This window comes from Geotrypetes seraphini, chromosome 4, assembly GCF_902459505.1.
Source record: "Geotrypetes seraphini chromosome 4, aGeoSer1.1, whole genome shotgun sequence".
Lineage (NCBI taxonomy): Eukaryota > Metazoa > Chordata > Amphibia > Gymnophiona > Dermophiidae > Geotrypetes > Geotrypetes seraphini.
The window spans coordinates 101,444,297-101,459,677 of NC_047087.1; the positions used below are offsets into that span (position 1 = coordinate 101,444,297).

Here is a 15,381-nt window from a genome sequence, read left to right on the forward strand (position 1 = left end):
CAGACTTGCTATCCTCCCAGTCCGTAACAGACAACCTCCTGCTCCAAGTCTGCATCCTCATCTGGTTGGTGTGCCTGTCGTGGGGGGGAGGGAACACCTGTGCTGATTCGCTGATAACAACCACTGAGGACTCTTAGCAGTTCAAATAAGACATAAGGCTCACAAAATCCAATGTGAATCCTTGTACAAGGGGTCTCTGTGATCCTGGCAGGGACTCCCTGCTGGTCCTCCTGCGCTCCGTGACTGTGCTTGGCCAATACAGATTTGGAGGGTCCTAGGAGGGGTCTCTTCCCCTGGGGCTGTACCTCCTGCAGATTCCTAGCCCTGGAGAACTTGGAGGCCAAGGCTCCCACCACTCTCCATTCTTGTGAGAATTGTTATTGCTCAGAATAAGACTTTCTTAACATACCATCCATCCTATGATTAATATCCCATAAATCCTTGAGAGTACCTTTCTGCTTATCAGTTACAGGTACAATCAATTGGGAGTCCAAAGATGCAAGTACTTGAGGCATCTCAGTAAAGGTCACTTTCAATTCACTTTGTCGTCCCTTTTGATATCCTGTTTCTGACGGGGGTCCTTCCAACAGGGTTCCCCTATCACAAATTTCAGAAGGAGAAGGGGGAATATGATCCAGGGGAGAGCCCTGATTCTTACTATGATTCAGGGAACTTCCTGAAATTATATGATGATCCATAGGGCCAGCAGACACTGGAGTAGAAACTTTAACTTTTGCTTTATGCTTCTCCATTATAAACAAATATAGAAAGAAGATCAAGAAAATAAATCAAAAGTACTTCTGATATTTACTTCACGTCATTCTATGGGGCTCCCAAGGGGAAGGGTATGCCCCTCTGGGCACACCCCTTTGGCCATTCCCTGCAGCTGTGCGCCACAGAGATGTGAATCTCTTGTAGGGAGCCACAAGGTCCCTTATGATGTCAATGGGGCAGCCTCTTCTTTGCCTGATGGAATTGGCGGTAAGGCACTGGATAACCCGCTAAACCAGAAACATGGGTTTCAAGTCCCCTAAAAGACGCTCCAGGAAACAACTTCTCTCCATCCCAGTCGATTTTGAGCAAAATCGAGGGGTTTTGAGGCAGATGAAGGCTTCACAAAAATAGATCGTTTAAAATCCAAGATGGCTGCCACCAGAAAATGTGCGCCAAAAATGGCCCATGGAGACCTTCCTGAAGGAAATAAATCACAGGGAAAGGGGTTTTGGAGGTGGGAGACCTGGGCTCTGAGGTCAGAAACCCTCAAATTCAACTTTTAAGAACCCTCCCCCCCCCCCCCCCAATTTTCCTCATAGGCTTCAATAGCCTTACTCATTCTGCCATGTGGTCCCTGCCTTCTTCAGCATAGGATTTCTGCTGGACTCAAAGAGAAGAAATTTGCCTCACAGGTTCACTGGACAAACCTAGTCTTCCGGCTGCCAGTCAGACTGAGGTTAGACTAAACCTCAACCCCTGGAAAAACATGCTATGAAAAGGTGGAGAACCAGGCAGCCAGCCCACTGTTAGTCAAGGCTGAGCCAGATAGAAACCCACACTAAATCAGGGATGTGAGCAGCTATGCAGGGGACAGCCCCTGAGCTCTAAAAAAATGCCAACAGGCTGGCTAGCTGGATGTCCACAAGTGGCTGATCCTGCTAGCAGCAGACTTCTGATGTGCAAGTCTATGTCTTCTCCCAGGCAGAGGACCCACCAAGTGGGAACCTTCAGGCACCAAGCCTCTAAACAACACTGAGCAAAAATACCCCAAAATAATAAAACTGCAGAGCAGATGAAAACACTTCTGAGCAACTTGCTTGAAGAACACAAACTGATGGGGTAGGAGAAGCTCCCTGGGAAGTAGGTGGTTCAGATACAAGACCATAGCATTCAGGACCATTAGACACATTGCACTAGAAATAAAATTGCCTTTCATATGTCAATAGTGTATACTTTTATGCATGTATATCCCCACAACTTATAGACATGCTTATTTCTCTATATAAATACTATTTTCCATGAAAACAACAGAAGATCAGAAACATATTGCTGTCTATAGACTAGATGACTCCATTATATGTTACTGACAAGAACCAATTCCATTTACTGCTGACTCCATGGTACAGATAATCAAATAGAGACACGTTACATATTGACAAGATTTAAAATATATTTGTAAGACTAAATTATATATTTGCTATAATGCCAGAGTTCCAGTTTATATTTTAAAACCAATCATGAGCTCTATGTTCTATTACTGTATGGTATTGACAATGAATTATCATAGGAACAAATACCTTAAGGCAAATATTCAACGTGGCAGGTGTCTCAAAGAAGATTTCTGTAATTTTATGCCTGATATTCATACTGAATACTGCAGACTAAAGCTATTGAAATAATTTACGCTGGGTTCTACTAAATGGCGGTAGAGGTTTCTACCATGGGCCAGAGAGTTAAATGCTACAATGCTCATAGAATTCCTATGAGCGCTGGAGCATTTAACTCGCCAGCCTGCCGTAGAAACCTCTGCTGCCGTATAGTATAAGAAGCCTTTAACTAGTTATCTTATATACTTGTAATATTCAATACTAAAGTATAGGAGTATGGTGTTTTTTTGGGAATTGATAAACTGTTTGTGGATTAAAAGTTTCCATGAACTTTGTCTCAGTGCAGGTAGTTTGAAATTTGCCTTTATATTCTCTAGGATAAAATCAAATTAGGACAATAAAGAGTTTTATATGTACGTACATTGATCTTGAAAGTAGTAACACAAATCTTAAACCAATGTATTTAAAATTTGCTTGGGTGTATATATCTCTATCTCTATCCATATCCATATATACAGTATTATGATTATCTTACCAGCACCAGTTTCAGGATGTCAGCTGCATGCATCTTTTCCTCTTCGCTTCTGGGGTCCTTCAAGCACATATCTTGCTCCTCCTCCTCCAGTTTCAAGATGCTGCTTATGTATTTCTTATAGAAGAAAGTAGGGCAAATGATAAAATTTTGCATTTATACAATGGTTACTTGGTTTCTTTCCAATTATATAAAAAAAATAATCAGTCAATATTTAGCTACTGTACATGCCCAGTTATTTTTTTTTTTTAAGTTCAATCATGTTTATTGAAGTTTGTAAATAGTAGAAAACACAAAACGAAAAACAACAAGCCATGTATTATAGCAATACAATCAACGAGTCAAAAGATGTGCAGTAAAAGAAAGTCAGTTAAGGCTAATTGCAGTCATTGAAAAGCAGGGTAAGCGTAGTCAAACACATCTCAAAGAGAACATTATGAAAAGACTCTAACAACAGTTTGATTAAGATTATGTTTGTCTACTTCATTTTGCAATAGACTAAAACAGGAGACCATACTTTGTTATAGGTGTGACAAGAGTTCGTCTTGTCAGCAGCTATGAGTTCAAATTTTGAAAATAAACATACAGTATTCCACCACGAATTGTGATGCAAAGATGAGAAGTCTTTCCAATTTGATAAGATAGTTTTAATTTCAATGAGAATTAAACATTTAAGCAATCGGGCTCCATACTTATCCAGATGATGATTCTTTAAGGCACTCGACCCATAGATGATAATAGCAAATGATAGATCTTCTCTTAAGTGTAGTATCTGACTAATAGTTGTCCATACATCTGACCAGAACGGTGTCAATTGGATACAATGATAAATCATGTGATCTAAGGTACCTACAGCGTCCATGCAAGACCAACATTTGTTGGAAACAGAAGACCCAATTTTGGACAATTTGAGCGGTGTCCAATACGCCCGATGATACAGGAAGAGGACAGTGTGCAAGGTGGTAGAGGATTTCAGAGCCTTGAATGAGGTTAGCCAAATTTTCTCCCAGTCATACTGTTCAGCAGGTACAGAGGCATCATGAGCCCATATATCATATAGGGCTAAAGGTGGTGTAAATTTCTGTTTGTGCAGTAACTTGTACCAAGCAGATGCCTGACCCGCTTTAGAGTTGATCAAGGCAGACCATTTGAGTAGAGTAGGCGTGTCAGTTGATAATTTGGTCCTCTTAAAACAAGAAGTTAAGCAATGTTTCAGTTGTAGCCATTTATAATGGTGAGATGATGCCGGATCATATGTCTTAGCGAAAGTATCAAAGTCTAGAAACTTAGCGTCTGATAATAACTTGCTGATGGACCAGATGCCCTTCTTGTGCCAAGATTTCCATTCGATATAGCGACCCTGAATTTGTACGCAAGGATTTCGCCATATAGATGAACTAGTGGTAGTATTCCATCGTATAGGAGCAAAACCATCCAGTTCCTGAAGTGCAGAAATGATAGAAGAAAATATAATATTACTGCCAAGCGTACTTTCTCTGGTAGTAAATGGTACATAACTGAGGTTTTCATCAGGAAGTAAAGCACGTTCTAGTTTCAACCAAGCAGGAATGTGCGACGTAGCTGTAGGTACAATCCAATGCGATCCTTGTCTGCACAAAAAGGCCACATGATAGTCATAAAGACTAGGAAAGTTGACTCCTCCATGTTCTTTGGTGCATTTTAGTTTCTTCAGGGTGATTCGAGGTGGTTTAGCATTCCATAGAAATTTAACCAGTGCAGACTCGAATTTCTTATAAGCAGCAAGAGGGAAGCGAAAAGGAATCATAGATAGAATGTAAGTAATTTTTGGTGCTAAGACCATTTTAATACAGTCCAACCTACCCCACCAGGATAATTTCAGTGGTGACCATCTGGTGGTGGTGGTAGTGATAATGTCCAAGATATAGGTAATATTATAATCTTGAGTCTCTTCAATGGAAGCTCCAAAATAGACTCCCAAATACTTCAATTTAGTTGGGGCATACTTAAGACCCAAAGCCCTAACCTCTGCACCACAGGGCAATCCAGAAAGTGGCATGACTTCTGATTTGGTCAAGTTGAGTTTGTATCCAGATATAGAGGAATAGGCGTCAATGGTGTGTAATACTGTTGGTATAGACTCCAGTAAGGTGTATATTTGAATGTCATCCGCATAAGCTGTTTGTTTGATGGATAAATCAGCCATTTGGAAACCCCGGATAGAAGAGTTGGATCTAATGTCAATCAGTAGAGGCTCTAAAGCCAAATTAAACAGCAGGGGGGAAAGTGGACAGCCTTGCCTCGTGCCCCTCGATGGAGAAAACATCTCAGAAAGGAAGTTATTGATACGGAGTCTAATTGCTGGGTAAGCGTACAGTACCTTTACCATTTGAATAAAAGGGTCTCGAAAGCCAAACCAAGTTAGAACTTTGAACATAAAGGTCCACTCCACTCGATCGAACGCCTTTTCCGCATCTAAGGCAATGGCAACATGGGATGATGTCGACCCAGAAACTTGTGATATGATGTGAGAGAATAGACGAGAGTTATCACTAGCTAGACGGCCTCTCATGAAGCCATTTTGATCAGTGTGAATTAATTTCGGTAAAACAAGTTGCAATCTAGATGCCAATACTTTTGCGTATATCTTGGCATCGACGTTTATCAAAGATAGAGGTCTGTAATGTTGAACATAAAGTGGGTCCTTGCCAGGTTTCGGTAAGATAATAATCAATGCTTCAGTAAACGAACCCATTGCTCTGCCCTGATCGATAAGATGAGTTAAATAGGATGGCAATGTTGGCAATAGAGCATCTTGAAAGACCACATAAAACTCAACTGATAGGCTGTCAGGTCCTGGAGCTATATTTTTGGCCATAGAATTCAGTGTCTCTTTGAGATGATCCAAGTCCAGTGGTGTCGATAAAAGTTCAACGTCATCCTCATCTAATCTGGGTCCATCAAGATTAGCAAGGTACTCGTCCATCAATGTCAAAGAAGGGTTCTCAGACTTGTAGAGATCTCGATAGAAGCAGAGAAACTGGTTACATATCTCTTTGTCGGATGTTAAAATCTCATTATTATTCGTTTTAATGGCTGGTATAGTTGTTTTCTCCATTTTCAGTTTCAGATATTGTGCCAGTTGGTGGCCAGCCTTATTAGAAGTGGCGTAATAGTGTGAAGCTTGAATGAGCACCTCAGAGGCAGCGGCCGTACTTAAATGCAAATTATAGTCATAGTGGAGTTTGTTTAATTCAGTTTGAAGGATGATGTTGGAAGAATCAGCGGTATGTAAGGATTCTAGTGTCGATATCTGTGATTCCATCAATTGTAGTTGTCTTCTAGATTCAGATTTTTTCTTAGCAGCATAGGAGATAATTATTCCCCGGATATACGACTTAAATGCATCCCATGTTGTTTGCCAGGAGGTCTTTTCCACTTTGTTATAGGCAAAATAATCACTAATATGCTGTTTGATATGCTCTATGAAAGAAGGATCTGTTAACAATGTAGAGTTAAATCTCCAGACACCTGATGTCTTCGGAAGTGCAATATCTTTAAATGTAAGCGTAATTGAAGAATGATCTGATACAGATATAGGCTGAATCTCAGAAGAGTCCACTTTATGTAGTAATGAGTAGCTGAGGAGAAAAAAGTCAATTCTCGAATATGATGAGTAGGGAGGGGAGAAAAAGGTGAACACCTCCTCATTTTGATGCAGTAGTCTCCATGGGTCCACTAATTTCAGTTGGTAGAGAAGGTCCTGTAGACAATGCCAAGCCCTGGACTTTTTGTAGGGAGTCTTGGATTTCCGATCATGTTCCGGATTCAAGATCAGGTTAAAGTCACCACCCAACAATATTGGATGAGTGGCAGCAGCACTGATATCATCTGCCAATGCTTCAAAATAAATAGGGCAGTCTTGATTAGGTGCGTATATATTATAAGTGTGTATAAAACAATTGCCCACTTGCAGAGTAACTCTAAGCCACCTACCATCCATGTCATGTGAGGATGAAATTATTCTGATATCTGGTCTTTTTCTGATCAAGGTAATAACTCCATTTTTTCTCCCCGCAGCAGGAGAAAACAAAGGAGCAACGCCCAACGAGGAGCAATCTTTAGGGCTTCGGTAGCACTAAGGTGTGTTTCTTGATAGAATATGACATCAGGATTATATTGTTCAGTGTAGCGCAATAATTTAAGCCTTTTCACCGAATTGTGGAACTCTTTCACATACAGGGAGAAACATGTTAAAGACATACAATCAAAATCATAACAATACGCATTGAGTCAGTATAATAAGCATTATATGGCAGTGGAATATATTCAAAGAAGCATGGAATTATAAAAATTAGCCTAAGGCATGAAAGACAGTCAACTTCTGCACAAAAATTGAGCAAGAATAGCTGCAACATCACAATAAACTGTATTAAACAGGGTAAAGTCACCATGGGTCAGAAAGCTGACAAGAGAGAGAAGCCTAAACTGCAGGCTCCAACAGTTCAGGAATTGGGAAATTAGACATCACTATCGTAATAAGCAAACAGTAAAACTAATGACAACAACAAGTTGTGATAATAGGTAATGAGCTGCCTATACCATGTAAAGCAGAGTGAGCAAGCAGTACCCAAGCATATCAGGTGTAAAGTGGTCAGGTTTTGTCTATAGATGTAGGTTTCACACTCTCAATAAAATCAGCCAGGTCTGCAGGATTGAGGTAATCCTTAGTGGAGTTATTAAAGGTAACCCCCAGGCGTGCTGGATATAACATGCCAAATTTGGCACCAAGATTTTTAAGTTGAGGTCTATAGGATAATAAGAGCTTCCTCCTCTTCGCTGTCTCCTTAGCCAGATCAGGAACAATTAGAATTTTGTTGCCCTCCAACGTAATGGGTGAATGCAGCTTGGCCTGTTGCATGATTTTAAGAACCTGCTGGTGCCTCAATAGTGTAATAAGTACAGGTCTGGGCAGTGGCGTACCTAGGGTATGTGGCACCCGGGGCCCATCATTTTTTGACACCCCCCCCCCCTCATGTAAAATTTTTTTTTTTTTTTTTTTTTGCAATAACCATGAAATGGAATAAATGGTCAGAATAGAAACAGGCAGTGAAAATTTTCTTTTTTTTTTTTTTTCCAAAGTATTTTTATTGAGAATGGCAAAAGGTCCAGACAAGCAACCATGGTCTGTACAGAAACTTATACATTATCAAAAAGAACACAGAATGAGAGTAACAGCAACAACAAGCATGAACAAGCCTCTCCCAAGAGAAAATTGCCAATGAGAGGCATAGCAATACACAACAAAAGGCCAAAACTTGGGGCAAGCAAACAAATCCCACCCCAGAACCCACAAGAATAATAAGCCGGACTAGACCCTCAGCCATATTTTATAATGAAAAAACCCCCCACAAGCAACAACACCCAGACCGCTCACCAGACACACCAATCCGCACAACAAGCACCCAAGAAACACCCAGCCACCACCCAGACAAAACTACCAGACACACCTACCCCACCAAGCCCAGACCCAACCCCCCCTCCCCAGAGAGTGCAAGCGCAAAGTGGACCGTGAAAAGGGCAGCTGCAGAAGTGGAAAGCCCCAGATAAGTAGGTTAGCTAAAGAAAGCCCACAGATAGAAGAAATCAGGATAACAGAAGTTCCAACAAATGCTCCCACAGAAAATTTTCTTTTATTGAACCTCATTTATGTAACCATTATTCCAAACATAACATAACATAAATTATGTCTGAATTGTCATGACATCAGAAGTACATATGGAGTAGTTGCAGGTGATGCTTGGGACAGTTCTGATTATGTTAGTTTGGTTTTATGTGTTTTTTTAATAGAAGGGTTTTTATTTCTTTTTTTAAGGTTTTGTAGTTTGTGGTCGAGGTCAATAGGTTGTAGAGTTGGGGGTCAAGTGTTGCAGCTCGAATGGCTAGGAGGTTGTCGAACAGTTTTTTTCTTTTGACGTTTTTGGTTGGAGGGTGTGTGAATGGTGCGTGAGTTCTCCTATGTCTGTTTGAAGTGGATTGAATTATTTAGCTGAAGAAATTAGTTACCCCCCCCCATTCCACACACATTAATTCTCTTCCATTTTTGTTCCCATTATAAAAAAACACTGATAAGTTCCCAGGAAAAAAATACATTAAAATAAGAAGTGAAAACAAAGGCCCCTACAGATGAGAACATAACATAAGAATAGCCTAACTGGGTCACACCAATGGTCCATCATGCCCAGTAGCCCATTCTCATGGTAGCCAATAGTGCTGCCCGATTCAGAGAAAAATATTTCATTCGATCCGATTCACCCTGTTGAATCGATTTTTCGATTAGATTCACTGTTAATGACACCGCTTTTTAAGTTTAAACAAAGTATAACAATAAATTTCACAACAACAATAAATTTCACAAAGTACTTAAAAAAAAAAAAAATCACATTTTTCCATTAAAGCAGTTCTGGAGACATTTGCTTGAACAGTCTTTTTTCCCAGTCCATAAGCAAGCAATATGAAAAAGATTTCCTTAATTATCTACTCAAACATTTTTGCTATTTACTTTCATTGTACCTATACTATTATTCAGTAGAAAAAATGGACTTAACTGTGCAGGAAATGAATCTCCTCATACACCCACCATATAGTGCAAAAATGTGCAAAGGTCTGTTTTTTTCTTTCGATCACTACATAGCCTAATGCCACACAAGCAGCGCTGTTACAAACATATTCTGAAGGTCAATGCTAAGGTTGACAAAGTTTCCTTCCTTGGACCAGAAGGAGATACTGACAAACCACTGGAAGAGATTCTAAAACAACTACCCAGAAATAACACCCAAAGACCCACTCAGTGTGTGAACCAGTTGAGTGGAGTGGACTAACTGGGGGTGGAAATGGGCCCAGAGTTTGCTCAGCAGAATTTCCCAGACTACCTCTTCCTCTCAACACACTGACATGCTACCACCACCACCAACACTAGGAACACCTCACCGAGTATGCCAGCAATGCTTATAAACTTTATAAAACACATTATTATATTTTCTTATAAAGCATATATTTTAACTGAACTCAGCCTTGCCATTCACAAAAATAGAAAAGTTCCCATTTCAAGCTGTCTCATGTACACTTTTCAAATCTAACATATTGTAATCACAAAACAGAAAATAAAATTATTTTTTCTACCTTTTGTTCTCTGATCAATATTCAAATCTTGTTGGTCCCAGGCTCTTGTTGTCTTGCTTGCCAGGGTCTCCTTTCTCCGTGCTAACCATCCGTCTGCCATCTCTGTTCTCCCCTTCCGTTTCCCTTCCCTCTCCCGGAGATCTGGCATCTTTCCTTTTTTTTGTCTCCATCCACAGATTCACCTTTTCTCAACTCCCCACCACCCCAGGATCCACCATCTCTCCCTTTCTGTTCCCAACTATCCTCCTATCCAGTATCTCTATCCCCCCTCCACACCATCCCCTGTTTCCAAGTTCTCTCCCTTTCTGTTCCTTCCCTCCCTAAATCCCATTATGCACCATCTCTCTCCCACTCCTCTGTTTTTAGACCCATTATTTCTAACCCCCAAAGTCTGGCATATGCATGTATCTTTGAACCCCCCCTTCCCTCTCTCCCTCTGTGTACTTTTACACCAGGACCCCCCTCCCCCGAAGGTCTGTCCCCCCTCCGAAGGGCTACACCCCACCCCTGAAGACCTGCACCCCCCGAAGGACTTTACCTCCCACCCGAAGGTCTGTCCCCCTCTGAAGGCCTAAACCCCCCCCCTGAAGGACTGCACCCCCCCCCCGAAGGCCTGCACTCCCTTGAAGGTCTGCACCCCCCCGAAGGCCTGTCCCCCCCTTGAAGGCCTGTCCCACCCCCTTGTAGGCCTGTCCCCCCTTTAAGGCCTGCCTGCCTGCCTTCCCCCCCCTTGAAGGCCTGTCTCCCCCTTGAAGGCCTGCCCCCCCCCTTGAAGGCCTGCCCCCCCCTTGAAGGCCTGCCCCCCCCCTTGAAGGCCTGCACCCCCCCCCTTGAAGGCCTGTCCCCCCCCTTGTAGGCCTGTCCCCCCCCCCTTGTAGGCCTGTCCCCCCCTTGAAGGCCTGCCTGCCTTTCCCCCCTTGAAGGCCTGCACCCCCCTTGAAGGCCTGCACCCCCCCTTGAAGGCCTGCACCCCCCCTTGAAGGCCTGTCCCCCCCCCTTGTAGGCCTGTCCCCCCCTTGTAGGCCTGTCCCCCCCCCTTGTAGGCCTGTCCCCCCCCTTGTAGGCCTGTCCCCCCCCTTGTAGGCCTGTCCCCCCCCCTTGTAGGCCTGTCCCCCCCTTGAAGGCCTGCCTGCCTTTCCCCCCTTGAAGGCCTGCACCCCCTTGAAGGTCTGCACCCCCCCAAAGGCCTACACCCCCCCCCCCCGAAGGTCTGCACCCCCCTGAAGGCCTGCCTGCCTCCCTTGAAGGCCTGCACCCCCCCCCCCGAAGGCCTGTCCCCCCTTGAAGGCCTGCCTGCCTGCCTGTCACCCCCTCCCCCTTGAAAGCCTGCTTGCCTGCCCGCCCGCCCCACCCTGAAGGCCTGATGCCCCGACCCACCCCGAAGGGACCCGCTCGCCCCCCTGGCCTCCCCGCACCACCTATGAACAGCCGCAGCAGGATCGCGAAGTCAGCGTCGGGTACCAGCCCTAAGGGGGTGTTCCCGGCCTTGCCGTTCAGTCCCCCGCCCCCCCCGAAGGACCGCTCGCCCCCCTGGCCTCCCCGCACCACCTATGAACAGCCGCAGCAGGATCGCGAAGTCAGCGTCAGCGATCCCTGCTGCTTCCTGCGCCACGGTCCCGCCCCTCCTCTGACGTCAGAGGAGGGGCGGGATCGCGTCGTAGGAAGCAGCGCAGGGATGCTGACGCTGACTTCGCGATCCTGCTGCGGCTGTTCATAGGTGGTGCGAGGAGGCCAGGGGGGCGAGCGGTCCTTCGGGGGTGGCGGGGGACTGAACGGCAAGGCCGGGAACACCCCCTTAGGGCTGGTACCCGGGGCGGCCCGCCCCCCCCCGCCCCCCCCCTAGGTACGCCACTGGGTCTGGGATACTTCTTGTGAAAAACATTAGGTTGTGGGAGACGGAAGGCACAGTCAAAATCTAACTTGGTGTCATCGCTCATTTTTAAGATTTGAGGCAGGAGAACCGCAAGGAAGTCCACAATATCACAAGCCTCCTGTCCCTCCGGGAGACCTAAAAGACGAAAGCTGGTTTTCCTCGCGCGGTTGTCCGTGTCTTCAAGCGCACGCTCTAGCGCTGCCACGCGGTTCATCTGTTTGAGCAGCATTTTTATTGAGCACTCAGCAGCCGTGGTCCTAGTCTCCAAAAGAGCCACCGTGGTTTGCATCGCTGCAAGCTCTTCCTTCATGGCAGTGAAGTCAGCTTTCAAATCGCCGATATCCTGCTTGGTTTCAACAAGCAGCTCTCTGATTGCCCTCAGCTCACCTAAAATGGCCACCGAGGTCGTGTCATCAGTCTTACCGGCATCCGATTTTGACGGCGACGAAGGTTCAGCGCTTTTGCGCTTGTGTGGCTTACCGGCAGACATTGACCATTATATTCGAGAAAAGAGGATTTTACAGTGAGTGATAATGATGTCGTTTGATTGATTTTTGAGCCTGAACGGCCAGAGCTCGCGCGTTCAGCTACCTAACTCATCGGGCTCACCAGCGCCCCCTTGCCCAGTTATTTATACAGGTACCAGCACTCCAAGATCATCCCCTGGACTGCCCTGGTACTAATTGGTGAGAGCCATGATGGTCACATCATATTTTCAGAAGCACTGTGTGGTTAACTATTGCTCAATATCCATGGATGGCCTGCTCACAACAAATTTTAAGTAGAAGTCTCTCCTGCTTGGTTAAATCATTCTGTATATTGACATAATTTCACCAACAAGATCCTCCCAGGTACTCAGCTGCACAAAAAACCCTACCCTATGACAAACCTAACCTTTCATTTTCTGTTCTCTCTTCTAGTTTGAACAGATACAGCAGTATAGGTAGACAGGATGAATGCATGAATGTCAATGGATGGTGAGCAGGAGCAAATTTTGAAGATTTAAGGACTGACACTCTTCATCACAACTTTTAGATATGAGCTAAATCATTTTTCTTTCATTAGTTATTTTCAGAATTAAAATGTAGTTTTATAACTGGGATAATGGGTTAAGATTCAAAAATATTTAGGAGAGGTGACCTAAGATGGTGGATTCATTCTTTCCAAACATAGAGAAAGGGATTCTGTCTCTGCCCAGGAGAAGCAAGTGATGCAAACAGAAAAAAGGCAAGGCTGATGTCCTTTTTCAACCAAGGCAAACTTTATTTTATGTAGAAATCATAAAAACTGATCCCAAAGGGGATTCCAGTTTTGGTATAAAACTGCCTTCTTCAGGGGACAAAAAGCTACTTATTAACTTGAGAGATAAATTGAAATAGTAGCATCATAAATAACGCCTTTAATTAGAACATGAAAACTAGTAATATCTACCACACTCTAAAACCGTCTTTCAACATGCTTTGATCAAACCCCCAACTGCTTATTTCCTTAAGTTTTCTTGATCTAATTGATTTCCTCAATGTGGAAAAGAAGGGGGCAGACTTGTACTTAGCCCAAAGACAAGCTTTCCCCAGTAGTTGTGGGTCTGATGGACCTCTTCAGAATGAGCAGTGGAGGACCCAGACTGAGTGTGTCACTGTAAGAGGAGATGGGGAAAGGAGAACCACTCTCTCTGTTTAATGCTAACACCTCATGGAGTCCAGAGACAAGAGACTCACTGCAAAATCTGCTGAGCTCACAGAAGAGTAAGGAGCAGCATTCATGCCATTTAAAGCATATGGTGCTTAATCAGCAGGGTCAGCTCATCCAACAGTGCCAATGGAAGGGGAAGACTTGGCTTTCACGCTGATGATAGAGACATACGGTATGTTGAAGGACCTGAGGCCTGCTCAAGAACTTCAGCATGACATTCAGAAAACAGCACACATTTTGGAGGAGCTGCATAAACTTGCTTTGCGTGGTAAACCTAAAGTTTCAAGTTTATTTAAAATTTCTTATATCATCCAATCAAACCTTCTAGGCGGTGTACAAAAATGTTAAAACCATCTACTGACTAAAATACAGTTTAAAAAACACGCAACAACACTACGGCAAATACTAGCTTTTAAGGACTAATAAACTAACAAAAAATTAATGAACAGAGAGAGAGACAAGTAGGAAAGGAGGGCTGGAACTACAATATGTAAAAAAAAAAAGAGAACATGTAAAGGAGAAGAACAATAGGAAGGGGAACAGGTATTAAGATTCCTTCTAAATACTGGGTAGTCCTTAAAAGGATAATTAGGTGTCAAACGCATTGAGAAAGAGAAATGTCTTTAGTTTTGATTATAAGTGTTTTTCGCGTAAGTAGTTTGGAATACTGTTCCAAAGAGAAGGGGCGCTAACAGATAAAATTGCGGTCCTTAATGTATTTATATGTTTCAATGATGGGATAACAAGAAGGTTTTGAACTGATTACACTTGATGTTATATGGGAAGCTTTTAACTAAGTTAGACATTTCTTTTTCAAGTAAGTTGAAACTTTTGGCCTCTCAACTATCTTTGAACTAGGGATCTTTATTGGAGGCTCAAAACAAAATTTCCAGTTTCGAAAAGGATTTAAATTCTTTCAAGTAGAGGTTAAAGCGGTTTCTTTATTTCTTTATTTATTAATTTTCAAATTTAATTACCACGTAGAACTTGTACAGAAAACAAATATTAGTCATTTACATATTTCATTGCTTTAAAGTATTCACTTTAACAATAATCAACAAGAAAAATACACTTTGGCTAATTATGCTCAAGTCCTCCAATAAAATCCAAGATGTTAAGATTTAGCGAGCACAAAAAGAAAATATATTAAAGATTAATACTGGCTATAGAGCTGACAGTGTAGGTGCATATTTCATGTTATTAGGGCTCAAGTTTTTCCATCTTCAAGCGGGATAATGACAAAAAAGTTGTCTACTGACAGCTCAATAAAGACATATTTAACAGCACGGTAACACACAATGCACTTACAAGGATGCCATAAGTAACCCCAGATCTCATCAAAAGACATTCACGGTGACGCTTCTGCGTCTCCCTTGTAAGATCTGGAAACATTTGTACTTTAAGACCCATAAATTCTTTTTGCCTGTTTTTGAAGAAAAGTTTCAATAGCCATGTTTTATGAAGTTTCAAGTTTCAAGTTTAATATGTATTTGATTAATCGCTTTGTCATTATTCAAAGCGATTTACACGTAATTAAAATTACAATATAAAAGAAATTTTAAAATAGATAAAGACTAACGGGACACAGACAATTACGACACGAACTGGAAACGAAGGGATAGGTAGGGGAAGAAATTACAATATATTATAGCAGAGTGGGAGACAAAAATGGAAAACACATATGGAAGGGATAAAAATAAAGATGATTGAATAAAGGTTGTGGAGAAAGGAAAAGGTTAGTTCCAAGACTTATAAAATATTATTAAAAGAAATCAATAGTGTTAAATTGCGAAGGCATCGTT

The 15,381-nt window shown here is 42.7% G+C and overlaps 1 protein-coding gene across 2 annotated transcripts in view; it reads right to left on the minus strand.

The window, feature by feature from the left end:
• SPAG17 (sperm associated antigen 17) overlaps window positions 1–15,381 on the minus strand; it is a 742,651-nt gene that overhangs the window by 124,071 nt on the left and 603,199 nt on the right. For both annotated transcript variants that reach the window (XM_033941513.1, XM_033941512.1), the window contains exon 36: window positions 2,857–2,970. In XM_033941513.1, the coding sequence (XP_033797404.1) occupies window positions 2,857–2,970 (114 nt within the window). The remainder of the gene's footprint in view (window positions 1–2,856; window positions 2,971–15,381) is intronic.